The sequence below is a fragment of the Aulonocara sp. 'chitande type north' Nkhata Bay genome, linkage group LG13 (assembly GCF_057382095.1).
Source record: "Aulonocara sp. 'chitande type north' Nkhata Bay isolate Kocher_YH1m ecotype deep benthic linkage group LG13, A_spYH_male_GT1.1, whole genome shotgun sequence".
NCBI classification, from domain to species: Eukaryota; Metazoa; Chordata; class Actinopteri; order Cichliformes; family Cichlidae; genus Aulonocara; species Aulonocara sp. 'chitande type north' Nkhata Bay.
In genome coordinates, this window is record NC_141356.1 from 5,708,898 (window position 1) to 5,728,126 (window position 19,229).

At 39.9% G+C, this 19,229-nt stretch overlaps 1 protein-coding gene across 2 annotated transcripts in view; it reads left to right on the plus strand.

Moving 5' to 3' along the window:
* The window catches only part of inpp5a (inositol polyphosphate-5-phosphatase A), a 167,914-nt gene that overhangs the window by 29,566 nt on the left and 119,119 nt on the right, over nucleotides 1-19,229 (plus strand). For both annotated transcript variants that reach the window (XM_086258379.1, XM_086258380.1), the window contains one exon: nucleotides 13,085-13,126. In XM_086258379.1, the coding sequence (XP_086114505.1) occupies nucleotides 13,085-13,126 (42 nt within the window). The remainder of the gene's footprint in view (nucleotides 1-13,084; nucleotides 13,127-19,229) is intronic.

The following is a 19,229-nucleotide window of genomic DNA, read 5'->3' on the forward strand; positions in this document are numbered from 1 at the left end:
TTAGTTTACTAAAATGTTGGGAAAATATGAATTTCTGGGACAATACTGAGAACTGATTGAGTACCAGTAGTGTGTTAATTGACTGAATGACTTTAGACTGTGAAATGGCCAGTCTAAGCACACAGCCAAGATTTAAGGAGAAAACTGCAAACTGTTTACACTCCACCTCTCACGTTAGTGGGAGAGTGACAGATAAATTCTGTTTGGAGTGTCACTGTAAGTGGCTTCTTGACAAGCTGGTTATTATAAGGGTTTTTTTGTGTGTGTGATAAACAAGCCAAACCTTCAAACACATATGATTACTTTGGCTGTATAAACGCAGAAATAAAAAACATTTCTATAATAATTATTTTGAAATAGGAAGGTTCATCTTATTACCCACACTGTCGCCACAGCAGAAAGAAGCATTTGATTTGGCACAGATTTAACATCAGATACCTTTCCTGATGCAACCCTGCCATTTACCAAGAACTGGGAGGAGCTCTAGGAGTAAATTAACTTGTGACCCGCTGCGGGTGGGTTTGGGTATCCTCTTTGTACCGAACCAGGGAGCATTTGCAAACAAGGCAAACAGGTTAACTATGAATCCACCAAAAGCATTTATTATGATAGTTGTGTATAATGTCGCTTTGGTTGCTTTTTATTCTTGGGATGTCTTTGTTTTAAATAATCCTGAGGTGGTTTAATTTATTAAAGACACATTGCAAAGCTTGTGTAATTAATTCTTGTAATTTGTGATTATAGAACCAAAGCGTATTCAAATTACAACCTATAAGTATATAATTTAATCTTTAATATGACACTGACCAACCTTTCAAGTGGATACAAGTATGAATCACACACTTGACACAATGCTGAATCACACAGCTCTTTCATTTGTGTTTTCTTGGGAAAATTACAGTTCATTCAAGGTTATTGTTTGTCACTTCTCAATAAAGAGGTATTCAAGTGGCATCCAGTAGCTGCATAGATCACATTGTTCAAGGGAGTTTACTGTATGTGTTGAGTAACACATGGCAGAGGTGTGAGTGGGAGAGCTCACACTATTTAGATCGTAGCAGAGCTCTGTCAGATTTCTACTCTGACACCTTCTGCGGCACCTGAGAGTTATACAGCAAAAAGCTTTTTTCAGGGCAATTAAAATGTCCTTGATTTTTTTTTTCCTCTTTACAGTGAAGACTAAATCATTTATTAAAGGAAATGGAAAGCTAATATGGTTCATACGGTATAAGGTCCATGCTGTAGTCTGCATTGCATGCAGAGATTTTACACATGTTACAGGCCTTCGATGGGGTCTGTTTTTAAACTGTTTTTTTTAACAGAAAAGCAGAGACAGGAGACATCAGTTGTGTTCGGTCTGCAGGCTCTTCCTCGTCTCATTTATTAACAGAGTTTAACAACGTCCTTTTCTTTTCATTTAGACACACACATTTCGCTTTTAACAACACAAACATTCAATTAGGTCCATAGCTCAAACCTTTTTGGTTACCTTGCACTCTCACAAGAATAAACTTACAAAATAATCATTGTATATGAACGTCCTTATTTACAATAAATCTGTAACCAATTTTGCTGCTGTTCAGCATCAAAAACATTTCTGTGCAGCACCACTAACACTGCAATTAACCCGCTTATGTCACCTTTATACTTTTCTTATACTTTAACAGATTCAAACAATATATTACATTTGTAACCAATAAACAAAAATATTCTTCCATTGCTCACAAACAGTTCACAATCATCCACAAACAGTATACATCAGACTATTTACATTTGACACATAAGAACTGGGTAGGTCCTATTCAACTGTAACTTCCAATAATGCCAGGATAAAAGAAGTGTCTAAGAGCTCCATTTGTCACAAAATAAAACAGGTAATAAGACCAGCTGCCTATTTAGACTACGAGTGAAATGGCGGCTGCCATTACAAATGGCGGTATAGTTAGCTTTCTCTCAATCGGTGAAAACACACTCTCTCACAACATTTGCGGTCTTTAAACTAAGACAGAAAAAGGTTTCTTGCCTTTATATGTACATTGCGGTGTGCAAACTTGAACTACTGACCTGTTTTTTTAACAGAAAAGCAGAGACAGGAGACATCAGTTGCGTTCGGTCTGCAGGCTCTTCCTCGTCTGAGGCAGAGACGCGTTGCAACGGCCTATCGCACTCACCACTATCTCCCCCTTGTGGCAATGCCACGCAATTACATTGTCCATAACGCTAAATGAAAAGTGCAATACCACCATAAAATCAGGTCTTTTACATCAAAAACAATTCACAAGAAAATTACAATTGTGACCATACACTTGTGGGCGTCACACACACACCTACGTCTGAGTGTTTGCTGTGCAGTCACACTCAGCAGACTGTATTCTTCAACCTAGGTGTGTGTGCTGTTGAATGGTATTGTTACTGTGCGCTATGCTCTCAGGCAGTGGGGAAAAGACTTTCCAACCACATGGTGGTTGCCCTGAGTGCTGTAATTTCCTGTTTTCTAATGACATTTGATCTAGACAAATCCCAGCTGATTATAATGTCGATTCACACTAAAATGGGTGGATGTGTGTACATTTGCATCAATACTCTAATAGCAGTTTACGTATCCCTAACTAAGGTTGCAGAAGTCACCCTCATCATCTCATCTTTCCCCCCCCACAAATACAATAAAATATGCTTTCTCCAGAATATTTTCATAGCAGTGATGAAATTATTCAATTATTCAGTCATCCTCTGTATTGGATTGTTTCTATTTAGGGTCAAGGTGGGCTGGAATTTATCCAGAAGAAAATAGAGTTTAATGACAGCTTAAGATCAAATAACAACTAAACAGAAACAAACATCATAGTGCCAGTGAATGCTTTCTAAATGAAAAAGATAATCAGACAAAACTTTCAGAAATATAAAAGTAGAGCTCTTAGTCAAGCTTTTGTTCTCAGTGCAAGTCATCGTGAAAATCCAGTGCAGATAAATCAATGAAATAAAATTAAATTTTTTAAGAGATGAAGAGGAAAAGCCACTCAGGATCTAATCTTCATTTATTTTAAAGGTCAGTGTACAGGTGGGACACCAGACACATCTGATTAAAAAACATATGTTTTAGATTTTTCTCCAAAATAAGGTTTTTAAAAGCTTCTAAAAGCGTCATCCACGAATGTCCAAACTTTAAGGGACAAGAGAGGCAAAACCCCCCTGAAATAAGTCCAGTTGTTCTTCATTATGAATGTCATCATATCAGAAATTACGATTCTCAAGACCTGAAAAAAAAAGATTCTCCCATGTATGTAAATATAAACTCTTTCATAAAAAATATTTGAAATAACTGACATGGGTAAGCTGAAGCTTAAAATGTGAACGTGTTGTTTTAGTGTGTGTTGACGACGCACACTTAAATGTTAGGATGGTTGTTTAGTAACCTGTGAACGTTACTAATTTGTTATATAAGAGTAAACATTTATATAACACCAACCATTGCAAGCGTTTAAGCCTACTGAGCATAGCTGACTTCACAACGGCATTGCCGGCTGTCTCCAACACAATTCTGATGTGTTTCAGGATAACAATGCAAAGTACTACCGTAACGACTCTTACTGGCTTTCTTATCAATGAGTTGTGGTTGAAACTACTGTAAATATCTTCCATATGTAGTTTTTCCTGTGCTTGTGGGTGGCCTTCTTTTTCTTTTTCACCACAGAAGAAGAAGAATAGTTGTAGGCATGTGCTGCCCCTGTCAGTTCTGGAAGAACTACCCCGGTACATGTGCTGCCTGTTGTGCCTACAGTACTAAGAAACCAAGTACAGTCTTGTTTTAGGAATTTTGAAATCAAAATGTATTACCGTTCTTGTGGCATCCCCGTTCTTCATACTAGTCTCCATCCCAGGGTGCAAAAGATGCAAAAGACATGGATGGTGCAGATAATGCCTGCATATCTGTCAAATGTCACATCAGCACATAAGATGGCTTATTCCGATGTATCGTGTTTTAGAAATTTGAGATTTCACTCTTGATTTTGCTCCCTCCTATTCTACAGTGTTTTAACTGCAGTCAGTAAGAGAGCTGATACGTCCAGAAGTTTATGTTTGTGTGACAACACTGAGTTGCACGTGAATTTGCCTTTAGCAAATTATCCGTAAATGTAGCTTAAATTTGCACATTTGGGTGAAACCTTGCCTTTAGAGAGAGAAAGAAGAGAGTTCAAGTGGAAACGCAGCACAGTCAAAGCCATTCATAGTGTTGTGCTTGTTTGTACACAAGAATGATGCAAATAAAGTAGCTGTGTGATCTGAAAAGAATTGAAGAGTTCAGATTCTGCATGCGTCATCAATTAATCAATTATGAGCAGCCCGGCGCTGATACAAAACGCCAGTTGAGGCTGACGCGTTTCCTTCCTCTGTACCTGCACTGTACTTCCATACCTTCTCATCTCAAAGGATGAAGGCGTCTCTCTAGAGCCGGCCCACGATCTAATTTAACATTTCAGTGTGGGTTTGCTCTAATTAGTTCCATAATGAGCTTCTTTGATGTGGTGTCATATAAAATACTGAGGGGACACGCCTTTGCGTCATCGGGCCTCCACAGAGCTCCCACGAAGGAGAGTTGTTCGGGAGTGTGACATCGCCTGCAGACTGTTGAAGGATGCGAGGCCAGCCAATCGGCAGATTCCCCTGCTGATTCTCGCTCTGCTTCCTCAGATCCCCTCGATCAGTCAAGGGCCTCCATCTAGCAGGGTATTTTTAGTGAGCGGCCTGCTCCCCTGAAAGCCAATAACCTCCTTTTAAGCAGCCTGTCAACACTCGCATACAAGCTGGAAAAAACAAGGCTTTGACGTGAGAGGCCTCTCTTCTTGCCCACTGATGCACATCTTAACTTTCTGTGGTTATTAATTGGGTCATTTGCTTTGGATAGAAGGAAATGAAACCCTGTTCCTAGGAACTTACGCATGCTGTAGTTCATTTAGGTAATAAGACATATCAAAGTGGAGAATTGATTCTCTTTGAAGAGCATTTGTTTCTGTGAGCTGCGGTTGTTTGCTGCAGCCTTCCTGGTAGTAAAATCTGTCACTGATTTATTCATTCATTTATTTTGCATGGCAAATTAGGTGGTTATAATCTGCAAAAAAGGGATCCATTCCTTCTTATCATTGACTCGTTCATGGTTTGTTGACTCAAATGGGACACGGATGGTTGATTGTGTTAGATTTGTATTGTTGATTGTCATTTATGCTTAGAAATATTTACTTATATATGCTTAGAGTTTTGTAATTAGTTGTAGATTGGTAGAGGTTTTGATCCTTGATAGTCTGCAAACTTTGTGTGTATTAGACAGCACTTTGGGAGCATGAGAGGTCATACCGTGTCTTATTGTTTTATGGTAGGATTAACGTAGTTGCGTCTGTTCTAGTCTAAGTGCTCTTTGTTTAGATGAACTGCAGGACTTCCTCACCGTGTTATCTAGGATGAACCATCTAGGGTGAGGGGGAGGCTACCCTCTTCCTGACCAAGGATGTTTGACCCTTTGATCAGCAGTCCACACACACACACACACACACACACACACACACACACACACACACACACACACAGGCAAGGTACTCTTTGTGTATGTAGACGTCATATGTTAATGAACTTATGCATATTCATGTAACCTCAATAAAAGGACAGTGATACGGGAGAACGGACGAGAGCTACTGGGGTCAAGCGAAGGAACGGTGCCTGTCCGGTTCTCTCCCGTGCACGAGTACCATGAAGAAGTTTGCCTACTTGCGTCTTGCTTGCAGTGTAATTATATTGTCTTAACGTTCCAGCGAATAGGTTTATGCTACAAACCTATCAGATTGCGCCCTTGAAAATGTCAATTTTATGAAAGACTAAAGTTCTGGAAAAACCCCGTGAGAATGGCAGGCGACTGTATCTTAGACCAGAGGATTTCAGAAAAAGTACTGATTTGCTACAATGGAGCATCTGCACTGTAAAAGCTTGTTTCTGCATTTCAGTTGTGCAGTTTTTGTATTTTATGGGATTGCAAGAGACAGAATGAGACACCGAGGTTTCGTTGGTAGATCCTACACATCCCTTGTTGCACTTCAGTAGCATCTCTGCCTAGAGCTTCCCTGCATGGTCGATTCCCACGTATTTGCAGCTCTGAGCTTGAAGCACATGGAGGAAAGAAGCTGATAATCAGGTTGACAGAGCTCTTTCAGAGCCTCACAGACTGCTATACAGCTGGATGAGTGGTGTTCCTGACAATTTTCTTTATACTGTACACAAACACACTTGATTATCTTATCTTAGGACTATCTTTCTTATAGTGTTAAGTTTTTTCAATAGTTGTGACCACATAACACCTAATTTGACCACTGCACACTAGTAATAATTTGGATTTTTTTATGTTACCAATCCATTAACAATACAGTGTAAAATGTCTTTTTATTTTAAAACAGCAGTTTCATCATCAAGTCAGCAGACATATTCATATATAAGAATGAATCCTGAATAGAAATTTAAGGGAGACCACCATCTTTGTTCTGCCTCTCCTCCTAAAAAGACCAATCAACAGAGAAACATCAAACGTACTGGCCAATAGTCTTATTCCATTGATGCATGCGCATGGTAAATGTTGATGACTGTTGCATCTGTATTGTGGCTATACTTTATATCATGATAAAGTTATAGGTAAGTGTACTTGGTTTACGGTATCCTAACATAAATTAGCATGCTGATTGTTCAGTGCTGTGAAGGTAAGAAGCAGAGACGCTGTTTGTGCCAGCACTCTGGGGTGAGCGTTAAGGAAGCTGTAATGTTGTGAAACTCTGTGCTTGTGTTGTAAAAGCTTGACTTTTAGATGAAAGTTTAGGAAGTAAGCTATACATGCGGTTTCTTGGTTTCCACTGAACTTAAAGTGAATTACGACTGTTGCCGTAATGTAGCAGGGCAAAGGTAATGTCTTGGTCAGTGATGAGGCCCTCAAACTGATGGTCATTTAGACCTCTGGCTTGGGCAGATAACTGCTCTCATTAAGGGAGTGTTGTTGCAAAACGAAGTGAAAAGTAGACCCTTTTAGTGAATCGTTTTTGACTGACAGTCCATATATTTAGTTGAGGTTTATGTGTATTTGTGTTACAAGCAAAGCTGTAAAGAGTCATACTGTTCCTTGGTTTGTAAGTTGTACCTCCCGTGTTTTTTTTTTTTCTGTGGTAGACCTGTGCGTGTCTGGTATTAGTGCCAGGTGTAACCAAGCAACCGTTGCTTTTTTAAGACTCCTCATCTTTGCTCTCTTCTTTTCAATTACATAGGTTGCAAGCAACAGAGAGAAGATCCTTTTTTTAAATTGCTGTTTTCTTCCCCCCATGCCAGTCTGGTTGTAGAAAGTCAGAGCCTATTGGGGATGGCAACTGTTGAGAAGGATGAGGCAGGAAATAACAGACAGCTGAGCCACGAGCTTGGCCAAACTTAGTATTCAGTAGGCCTTAATGAAAATAATAACACTGCGGCTGAAAATGAGGCCAAGAGAAAACATCACAGGGATTACTGGGAGTGTAAAGAGTGGGCTGTGAAGGAGGAAACTCATGTGGTGACCATGTGTTCCCAGCAGATCACCATGGGGGTCTAACTGGACCGGCCTTGACGTAATTTCCCCACAGTTGCAGTTTAAACAGCCTGCTTTTATATGGAGCTGTGCTGGTTAATTCTAGCCAAAGAATGCGTGTGTGTCGGTGTGTGTGTGTGTGTGTGTGTGTGTACGGGCATGTTTCAGGTGACGATCCCCAAGATTCTGTAGAAGACTGAAGGCCGTGACCTTTGCTACAACAGCAGAGCTTCATGTTACCGTTTTAACAAATCCATAAGTACCAATGCAAGAGCGGTGTGGCCACAGTCAATGTATATATTACATGCTGATGACATTCCTGCTAGTATACTGTAAGTCTTTGTCAGCATGATTTAGAGTGAGTTAGCCTCCCCTCTGATTAACCACTTCCTGTGAGTAGAGATCACCACACTTTTTCCTTCAATTTCTGCAAAACGATACACCTTGCAGCTTTTGGTAGAGAAATGCAAGCATTTTATTTTAGTTTTATTTTTTAGTGCAGCCGCCCTTTTTATTTATTTAGGTCAGCATCACTTCAGTGGAAACACGCACTCACCAAAAAACATCTGGTGGGGTCTAGTCATGCCGATACTTTTGCTTTTGTCTTGCTTGTGCAGTCTGAGTTTGTTTTCTGATTGCTGTATCCTGTTTTATTCACTCCAGTTCAGTGTTATTTCTAATAGTGTCGTTTCACTTCAGTAGTAAAGCAAAGAGTTTGCAGTATTATTAAGACAAACCCAGTGATTTTTTTTTGAAGATACACTGTGTAGAAAAGACACAAAAGCATGAAGAAACATCTAAAAGAGCTAGGAGGTTCATGAAGGTCAGCTTTGTGCTTCTTCCATTTTGGGTAAGGGTATAAGAAGAGCACAAACACTATAAAAAAGCCCAAACAATGTGACATGAATTAGGGAACGTCCATTAGCAGTCTGGCCCCAGCTTTTCAGCATCTCATAGAGAGCAAGTGTCCAAATTTGTAATGTTTCACATAAGTTTGTAGAAGTGCTTTCATTACTTTACATGTCAGTGATTTCAATTTAATTTATTTAGGAATGTCATTGTGTCAACAGTGAAAGGACGAAGACGTCAACAGTTCTGTAGTTTGGGCGGTAATTTGTCTTGTCTCTTCACTTTTCAGATGTCAGCGTGACACCACATTTCCTATCAGCATGCCCAGCCAGAGTGCTTTGCATGGTATTTGTTCAATTCAAAGATTGGTTATTTGCAATCTGCAAATATCTTGTCACAAGATACTCAGCCTACAGCCAGTGCCCAAAAGAAGTACTGTGATAGTGTCCTACTTTAAAGAAGAAGCGATAGGCCTCAAGTTTTTAGATTTCATATCGAAATGAAAAGGAAAATGAGGGTACACCCGGTCATACTGAAAGTCCCCTTTCTGTTTTTTTTTTTTTTTATCTGTACCACTCGAGTGCAAACGGCGTTCATGTGATGAAGTAGAGAAGATTTAGCCCAATCTTTTGTCATGGCTCCAACGCAGTTTTGCTCCATTATCACTTATATCACTCAACAGTTTTAGCTGTTGACAAACCTATGAAAAAGTAAAACACTGTTAAACAGTGATTTCCACTTAAAACCCAGGCAGAGTCTCTTAGTTCCCCACGCTGTCTGAAAAGTAGGCCATCGACTGAGAAAACAGAGGCATGGGCAAAAAACACAGAGGAGGTGGAGAGAACTAAGCTAGTGAAAGCACCAGTGGAAGAAGAGGTGGTGTACATGGAGGAGAGGCTGGGGATGGAGTGGGTTTATTTTTACCTCTTTGCCTGTATAGCCCCACGTTCTAATTAACTGCAAATTAACTTTTGATACAAGGAGGGCGGACGGCAGAGTGCCGAGGCTACAGATATAGACTCAGTTTGTCCTCCCTTTCCTTTTACTATTAGCCCACTTTCTCTCCAGGGCTCGGGCCTCCGAGGAACTACCGGTCCTCCTCTGAGCTGTCCTTGCAAGGCAGACATCTGTTCCCCAGAACCACCACACATCTCTGCTGCACATCAGAGTGCTCTAGAAAACCTCTGGATGGATATCTACATGACCGAGCGCTTGTTGCTGGTTGATCTAGGACTTATATTTCCCAAATAAGATGCCTTCAAATTCCTTTATCAGGTGGCGGTACCTTTGTATTGCCTTATTACCATGGTGACCCCTACGTGCAAAGTCCTCACTCAGAAAGATTTTTTAGAGAGATTAAATTCACCGCCGATGCATTCTCTTTGTTACTGAGTGTCTGAGCGATATGAGTGTGAACACAGGAAACCTTTGAAATTGCAGTAAGTGCAGCTAACAGTGGTCCTGTGAGAAACAACCAATGGAAAGAGCCAAAAATATCAGCACGTATCATCAAGAGCTGTCATGTTACTGCATGACGCCGTCACCTAAGGGCACTGAGATCTGAACTTGAGAAAAAGGTTTTAATCCTCACAGCAGCCTTAAGATGGTAAGCTGGCAAATAATTTGAACCTTTCTGTTCGTCTGTGGCTGTCTCTGCCTTGCTCTCTTTTTCTCTTCCTCCATCCATGTGACTAATGACAAGGTCCACTGCTCATGTCCTTATATAGACCTATGCTCTGTCTGATCTAGCTGAGGCCAGGATGATGGTGCACATACACACACAGTAAGTTCTGAGACATTTAGGTGCCCTTGGAAATGTCATCAGGGATACGCGTTTGATCCAGTAATTAGTCAGTTAGTACTTTGCAAGTGTATTGCTTGCTTAAATATTCAGGAAATCATACCATTTCTGGAGTGAACTATTTGCTTGCATTGTGTTATTGGTTTTGTTTCTCAAAGTTTGAGCCCAGTCACACAAGCCCAAGAGACTGGTCGATGTCTGCCTGGCAACCACCGGTCTCTAGGGAAAAATAATTATTTCTGACCGCTTGCTGCGGTTGTTAGCAATTGCTGTGAAATTGATTACTAACTCCCAGTCATGCAGGCCTAAGCACCAGTTAGTGACCCCGTGGTGACCACGGTTGCTACGAAAAAATGTGTATTCCCCCACTGGTTGGTGGTTTGCGGAGGTTGCTGGGAGTCTCAAGGTGAAATTGGTTATTAACAGGTATACAGTGGTGCATCAAAAACCTTCCTGTGGTTGCTGAGGTCGCCCGATAAGATGCCAGCTTGTTTGCTTGAGACTGATGGCCTTCAGTGTAAAAATTGGTAAAGAATAACTTTGCTTTGAAGGTGAACATTCTCTATTTCACTGCTGCTCTGAGGTCAGTTAGTAAATGTTTGCAGACAAGTCTGCATCTTCCATGCAAACGAAGGGTGATCGCATCAATCTGTCATGAACCACAACTTGTATGGAGGTCCAGCACCTTTTTTGGTTGATCTTGCAGCCACTCACCAACTGGTGTTGGTAATACAGAGGTTGCAATACAGAGGTTGCTAGGGGTTGCTGACAGGTCTCTAAGCCTATGTGACTGATGGCTTAGATGAGGAAGTTAATGTCTCTCTTACGATGGCTGTGTAAAATAGCTAAACAAGTTAGTTAGCTTAGCTTGGAACCTGTAAGCAAGTCTTCAGTGCCTTTCTGGAAGCGGTTTGCCAAGTTGAAGACTCGTATGTTCAATTCAGTTATTTTAAAGCATTATTTGAATGAAACTTAACCTCACTGTTCCCTGGGAACCTTCATGTCACAAGTCTACTCCTACCATCATCTTTGCTGTTGCAGAATTCTCTTTCAGGAATCTTTCAGTGTCGTGTTTCTCATATAATGTGTCTGCAATAGCTAGACTAAGTTTAGCTATTTGCTATCAATACCTCTGCAGTCCTGTTTATACAAAGGTTGTTAATTTGTGGTTTTCTGACGGCTTCTTGGCAGGTAACAGTCAGAGTTACAGTGAAGTTGCCGGGAAATCTTCACGTTAGCCGAAGATGTTGTTTATCTAAGTACTGGATGAATGGGATAAACTGTTAGGCTGAAAATATTTACCTCGCACCCCACAAAGTGACTCGTTCACACAGTTGTATCTATATCAATTAAACAAACACTGTTAGAGACTAGCTAGCCTTAATGCTAAGCGGAAGATCTTCTAAACTATAGTAGCCTTTTTGTTGAACTATTATCTAAAACAAAAAGATGTCACTGTGCTGCTGTTTTGGGAAGTTGGCATTGGTGTGTCTTGATTTTTAGTAAGAACAAAGTTAAGAGAAGCTGTATTATTTTATTTTTTTTCGCCCGGTAACAGCATGTAGATATGATTTCAGTTATTCACATATAAACCTCTCTCCGAGCCCTCATGCCATCCAAGCTCACATCACCTACTTCTGTAATATGTTAGGGCTTTGTTACAGATACCAACGGAGCCATCAGATCTCTTGTGTATTCTTATTATAGACTAGTCTTGTTAGGAAAAACTCCTCAACATCACACACACACACACACACACACACACACACACACACACACACACACACACACACACACACACACACACACACACAGCCGTTCATCAGACCTAGTTATCGACATAGGGAGATCTCTCCATAAATGGTAGACTGCCCAGGGCCCTGTTTCTGTTTCCACTGCACAAACCAAATGAAGTCCAGGTCTGCGAATAGCCTTTTAAAGTGGAAGACAGAGAGAATGACAGATAGAGGCAGAGCAAAGGGAGGTGAGAAAAAGAAGAAGCGCGAGAGGTTTGTCGATGATCTGTCAGGATTTTTGACCCTGAGAGAAAGATGCTGTAAGTAGATTAAAGCAGGGTCCTCTCAGTGCATGCACTACATCTTTTACACATATAATAAATTTGGTGTTGGGGATCTTTCCACGCCTGTAAAAGAAAAACTTTTAGTTTATAGTTAAGACAACAGAAGTAAGCAGTTGATTATTGACACGGATACTCTGGTTTGTTTCAGTGTAACCTTTATGGTGAAAGAGCTGGGGTTTGATTGGATATTAGTAAATCCAAATCAAGTGATAAATCTGCTCATTCAACGTGTGCATCATTGAGTTTAGATATGAAATCTTCGGATTTCATAACATGTACATACTTGAATACAAATATGTAAATATAAAGCATAAGTTAATGTCATTGTGAAATGCGGCATACTCATGATGAGTACTCGACTCATCTTTACCTTATTTTTCATGTGCGATTGTATTGCAGTCATTTCACCTTGTTGGTTGATGTACTACATACATAGTCTGCTTGTGGTTTGTCTGTGACCCGCAACACTGCACTGTCTTTGAAAACATCCTCAGAAGAGCACATTGAGTTTATTTAAACTCAGCTGACCTGTAGTATTTTTTATTTAACTGGGGAAGGAAACGATAAAAAAGGTCAAAGGTTTGGCAAGATGCTTTAGGAAAATGCTGAGCAGGAACCAGATCCAAAAGGGAAGGGCTCTTCTCATCTAGTGCACAGACAAGTGAAACGACACCAACTAGTATTATTGTTATTTTGAGATAAAGTATTACGCATTTAGCGTTGGTATTAAAGTATTATGTTGCTAACTCTTTGTCTTTTTTTCTGTTTCCAGCTTGAAAATCTACAGAAGACATGGCTGAGGGAGTTTTACCAGGTAAGAGAAATCAAATATTTGATGCATTTAATCCACTGAGTAACTCGGGCTTAACCGTTGACTGTTGGAAACACCATCAGCATGCCTACAGGTTTCAGAGTGCCCCACATGGCCTAAACCCTCCCGTACAATAATGAGTTAAACTCATAAATAAAACAGACTAGTTCACAAAAGGTCTTTTTCTCCCCTAAAAACACACAAAGTGGATTACAGTATAGCAAAACAGCCGACGCACTGTTACCATCACGTGTGTTTCTATAGCTTCAAGTGCTCTCATGTGACAATCACCATAAACTTTAAGGATAGTCTGGGATTTTTCTCTTAAGCTGAAGCTATAGATCAAGTCAAATGAAGTCATGTGCTTCGCATGGCTGCTGTCTAGAAATCTAGCTTTAATCTGCTTTAACTGATGATACTATTTTATCTTTATCAAAAGTTTCAATGAACCTTTAAACCTCTTTTTTTAAATCGTACAGGGTAAAGTTAGTTTAAGCTCTAGGGTTATTTTCACTCTCTAATTGTATTGTTTTTTTTCGCGCTCAGTCATGTTTCATATCTTACCTTTTCATCTACATAGGAACCCCTGACTAACCACAACTCTTTCCACTGGGTTAAGGGAAATGAGGCAGCTAGACCTCTTAGCTGCTGTCTGAAAGAGAGCAGAGAGGGACACATGCAGTTTCGCTGTTACCATAATTCTGCAAACAATCAATGTATTTTACACATCAAAAGGGTAAAAATAATGCTCAAATACATTTTCCAATCTCTTTTTATTAAAGCGCTAAATATATGCTCATACAGGGCAGTAAACTTTCCAGACTTATGATTCAGACGAGCAGTTTTTAGCTTTAGTTAGGCTAGTGCCTCTTTGAAATCTGGGATGGAGTTCTTGTAAAATATCCAGATTTCCAAGTGGAAGAAAGCTAACCTAAGTAAGGTGTTAGGTAGGGTTTTCCACCAGAGTTCTTCTACATGCTGAATGTTGGAACGGATTCCTTAAATGTTGCCAAAAGCAAACACAATAGAAAGATCGGCTCATTTGTGTACAACACAAAAATACAAAGATTGGCTCATCGCTCTGAGAAATGTGATTTCCTGACAGATTGGAGGGACATGTTACAAACATTTCAGTCTCTGTTGGACCAAGCATAATTTGAGAGGGATACAAGATACCTTTGCTATTGAATTTCTTTTGTATATAATTAATCTGTGTGGAAACATCACACAGGATGTTCTCTCATTTGTAGTGCAATGTGTAACATGATTGTGAGCCTTTCTACCAAACCTGCCCTCATAAATATTTAAAAAAAAGCATAAGAATATAGCATCTTTGGAAATATAAATAATAAATAATAATAATATTGAAAAATATATATCCTTATACTCGGAGAGAGAAGATTTCACGCTTGAGAAAATAAAATGATGGTATCAAGCAATCAAAGTCAGATCTGGTGAAACTTGATTAATGTACAGACACGATGAGACAAAATGAAAGTTAGATAGAAACTAAAGAAGACAAATAACAAAAACAAAAACCCCACCCTGAATCACTTCTAGGAAGAAAGTGAAGAGGATGATACAGAGAATTGAAATAGATCAATTTCCATATTTATCAGCAGGGATGGCCGTAATTGAGCAATTCTTGTAATGTTACTCAACACTGCTTTCAGGCTGAATGGCCCATAATGATTTGTGCTTCGACCACGGGGGTGCTACAGCCATCAATATCTGTAATCTGATGCAGTACCAATGTGTGAGGTGTCCAGCAGGTGAGGCCAAGGATCCTGCCATGCCTGTGTAGAGGTCAATTAAGTGTACAACACAAAAATGGACAAAGCTCTGATTGTATAGGTGAGAAAAAGTTTAGTTTTTCCTAATGGGTAGAAGGTGATGTGAGGTTACTCGTCAGTAGGAGCAGTTTTCCAGTCGCCTACAATGACTGCGTGTGAAACAGACGTTCATTTTTCATGAAACCAAATTCCTGCACTGCGAGTTTACTCGTGGATGAATGAACAGCTGTACACTGGTATGATGACTTTGGAAAATGTTCTCTTTGAGCTCTTTGAGGCCTTTGAGTTTTAAGATTTCAAGATTTTCTTTTTACTACTTTTTAAAAAAGTGTTTAGAAAACACTGTCAGCACTTATAAGAGAATATAGGTGTATTGAACAATGCTATTGAAGTAAGTAATCGAACTCAGGCTGCTTCACTTCTTTACACTGATAAGAAGGATCTTTATTCCAGGACGTTGCATTATCTTGTTTGTCTACACCACATTCGTAATAGAAGCCTTAACAGGAACTTGGTACATAACCACTGTGACCCCACCCATTTGCTTGAAGACTAGCATTTTTAATGCCTAGATTTTAATACTGTAGTGGTCACTGTTGAGGTTATTTGGAGTTAGAATATAGATGAGGGTGGAGTTAATAGTCAATGCTAATAAACTTTGTAATGCTACAGTCAGTTGCACATTGCGTACTTGTGATCAACTTGTGCAACAACTTGTGATCTTGTGATGAAGTGAAGTAGTTGTTTCGAAGACAGGGGACCGGGTCTGTGACCACTTGCAGTCAGTTTCTGTCTTCAAAGCGTCTTTTGTGTGTTAAGCTGGTGATAAAACGGCATTAAGATGGAAACAGTTTGAGATTTAATGGGGTCAAGCTAACAGTTACACGCAATGTTTTTGTGATAATGGGATGATTAACTGTGATAAATGAGCAAAAATGTAAAATCTGAAATAAAGAGACAAGACAGAACCTCCTACAACTCATAAATTGAGCATTCATAAATTCTGTTGCTGCAGGACGGCTCTGCAGCCTTGCTTGTAAATTGAAACATAACCAAAATATATCCAATTGAGTCAAGTCCCCTGTTGCAAAGAGACGTTTTGTGCTCATTGAGTCAGATTGATTGGAACATGTTCCAGTCATTGACCAATCTGCCTGACTGATTTCAGTCAACCCATGTTCAATTGCGATTGTCTGGAGATGCGGATGCCTGTTATTTTGTGCTATGGTAGCATACAGTTTAAATACTGTAATGTTCTTGGGTGGCCTGGTAGTAAAGTTAACCACATAGCAATGTAGGTTTTTTCTTTGTCACATAATTGTATTTGCTCCAAAAGACAATGACACCACAGATCCAGTTTGAACTAGTTGATGTTATAGCTCAACACAGACTCAGCTAAATTATAAATTTGATACAATTTAAACAAGTGAGAAGTTATAAAAGACAAGAGCTAGTTTTATGTGGCAGGCTTTGGGGACTGACTCGCTTTCAGTCAATCTCTCGCAGTGCTTCTGCTTTGGCTTAGTATTTTAGCCACTGAAGGTTGCTCTTTCTTGCTGCAGGTAGGTGCCATTAACTTCCAACACCAAAACAGTGAAGCTGCTGGCTCTTTGTGTCCGCTTTTATAGCAGAGATGACTTCTATCCCAAAAATGTCATCCTCGGTTTCTGTGCAAAGAACACACACATATGCAGGCAGTATATACTGGATTTCCCTGCAAGGTTCTGCAGTGGAAAGTGGCCTAATGTGATATTTTTTAAGATATTTTTTGCATGCTGATAAATAAATGAAGAGAACTTGATTTTCTGCATGATGGATGGATGTTTTGACTAAGCTCTTTACTATGCTGGTTGGCTCCTTTTGCATACATTTTCATATATTTAAGCATAAAATGTCACTCAACTCATCAGCTTCTCTTTTGTTTTATTTTCCTTCCACTTTGTGTGTGCGTGTGTGTGTGTGGAAAGAGAAACAGTGTGGATGGGAGTAGCCCTAAAAGTGGTTAGTTCAAACTGAGTCAATAAATGACACTTCAAACATGCGTAAGAAAAACACACACGTCTTATTTACTATTCTTACGAAGCACTGGTTCCTTGCTATAAATATTCCAGACTCACCCAGTGGACACACACCTACACATTCACACGCGCGCACACACACACACACCTACACATTCACACGCACGCACGCACACACACGCACACACACGCACACTTTATTGTTCTCCTTCAAACAAGTATACCGTTTGTTGCATATGCAGAAACTGTTACAAGGACATGGGGGCATGAAAATAATAGCGAGGGTTTGTAACTATGCTTTGCATCGGGCTCCATAAATATGGATCTTATTTCAGTGTATCAGCAGTGCAATGATAGCAGTTGGGGACTTCCTTGTGTACAAGGAAAATCTCATCAAACAGACTGAATGTGATGCAAGAGTAGTAACCAAGAGGCAAAGAATAGTATTCCTGATTAGGTTTACGGGTATATTTGTAAGACCATGTCACCTGAAATCAACAGAAGGACCTTCCTCATGACTTCCATAGCAGAAATAAAAATACCAAAAAACACGAAAACAAAACCAAAGCTATGTTTGGTGTATTGTGCCTTAGCTATTGCAATTCCATTGAAGTTATAGCCCCGATCTAAGATTTTGTAACCCTGTACTGTAGACCAGCGGTCCCCAACCTTTTTTGCGCCACGGACCGGTTCATGCCCGACAATATTTTCACGGACCGGCCTTTAAGGTGTCGCAGATAAATACAACAAAATAAAACTAGTACCGGTACTGAAAAAAAGAAGATTTATTCATAACACACGTGAAAAGACCCAGGAAAATCGAGTAAACGATAAAAACGATAACAAAATAACGCTGAAAACCGATAAAAACCCTGAAAACCATACATTTCACACCTGAGCCTCAACTCTCGCGGCCCGGTACCAAACGACTCACTGACCGGTACCGGTCCGAGGCCCGGAGGTTGGGGACCGCTGCTGTAGACAATAGTCAAAGTCATATCATTTGACGTTGTTTTTTTTCCTACTGCCTCTCTTTTATGGCTATAGTTGTGGTAATAAATAACCAAACTTGGAGCACATCCATTTTTTTATTACTTGTTCAATCGGGATATGAGTCAGATGGCACTAGATCTATCCTGGCTACCATAGGGTGAGATGAGGGGTACATCCGGGGCAGGCCACAGTTTAGGAATGGCATTTCCAACAGAAAATACGATTTGATACTGCTTGTAGTTGCAAGCCACCTCAAATCATTCTCAGATGACTGTATATGTTATGCAGGCTTGTGGCATAAGTTTACCTAAAGCAGTTAACACCGGGACACATTATTATTTATTTCTACAAGAAGCTTCACACAGATTTTTTTTCATCATGGCTTTGAATGTCTGTACTGTGTTGTACTAAGCAAACAGGAAAAAAAAAATTAAAATAAATATATGCCAGGCAACCAGGATACCAGGCCCTGCTGCTGCAGTGTCATGTTTTTGATAAACAAAATAGAAGCACGAGCATGAAACGTATCCTCAACCCTTCAGACATCTAAAGTAAGAAACAGGACAATGAAAACAATGAAACCAAAACCAAATTGAATAGTTTCAGGCAATTAATTTATGACTTAACCGGCTCTGAACCTGAAAATTATTTTGAATATCTGAGTTCCCTTTTAGTTGATTCACTTGGTACAACACATAAGTAAGGGATATCACGCCCCCACGTCTCCTGGCTGAAGAAACCTCTCTATTCACGCCTTCAAGGCGGATGAGCTGCGATGACTTGCACATGGCCCCCCTGCACATCAGAGGCTACGTCCACACTAATACGTTTTTCGTTTGAAAACGCATCTTTTTCTCTCTGTTTTGGTTTTCCGTCTGCATTTTCGGTCATGGAAAACAGAGGTTTTTGAAAATGCTCTCCAAAGTTGGTAAATTTAAAAACGTCGTTTTCGCGTCACAGTGTGGACTGCGAAAATGGAGGCTTTTGAAAACGATGATGCATTTTAGTCGTATGATGCATTAATGTGACCAATTCAACTAAGATTGTGGACGGCATTGTACAGCAGTTGTCTTGGTTGCTCTCTATTTTGACAGCCCTTTAAAAGATTAATATCAGTTTGTATATGCTCCAGATAAAACTCGGCACTTTTCCTTGACATGTTGCTGCCACGTTTCAAAGAGCCGGAAAGTAAATTGTGTTACGTTTCACGCATGTGCAGTACAGGAACATAGCGTATTCAGTGTGGATGAAAACGATAGTGTGGACGCGGAGTGTTTTTAGATGAAAATACCGTTTTCAAAA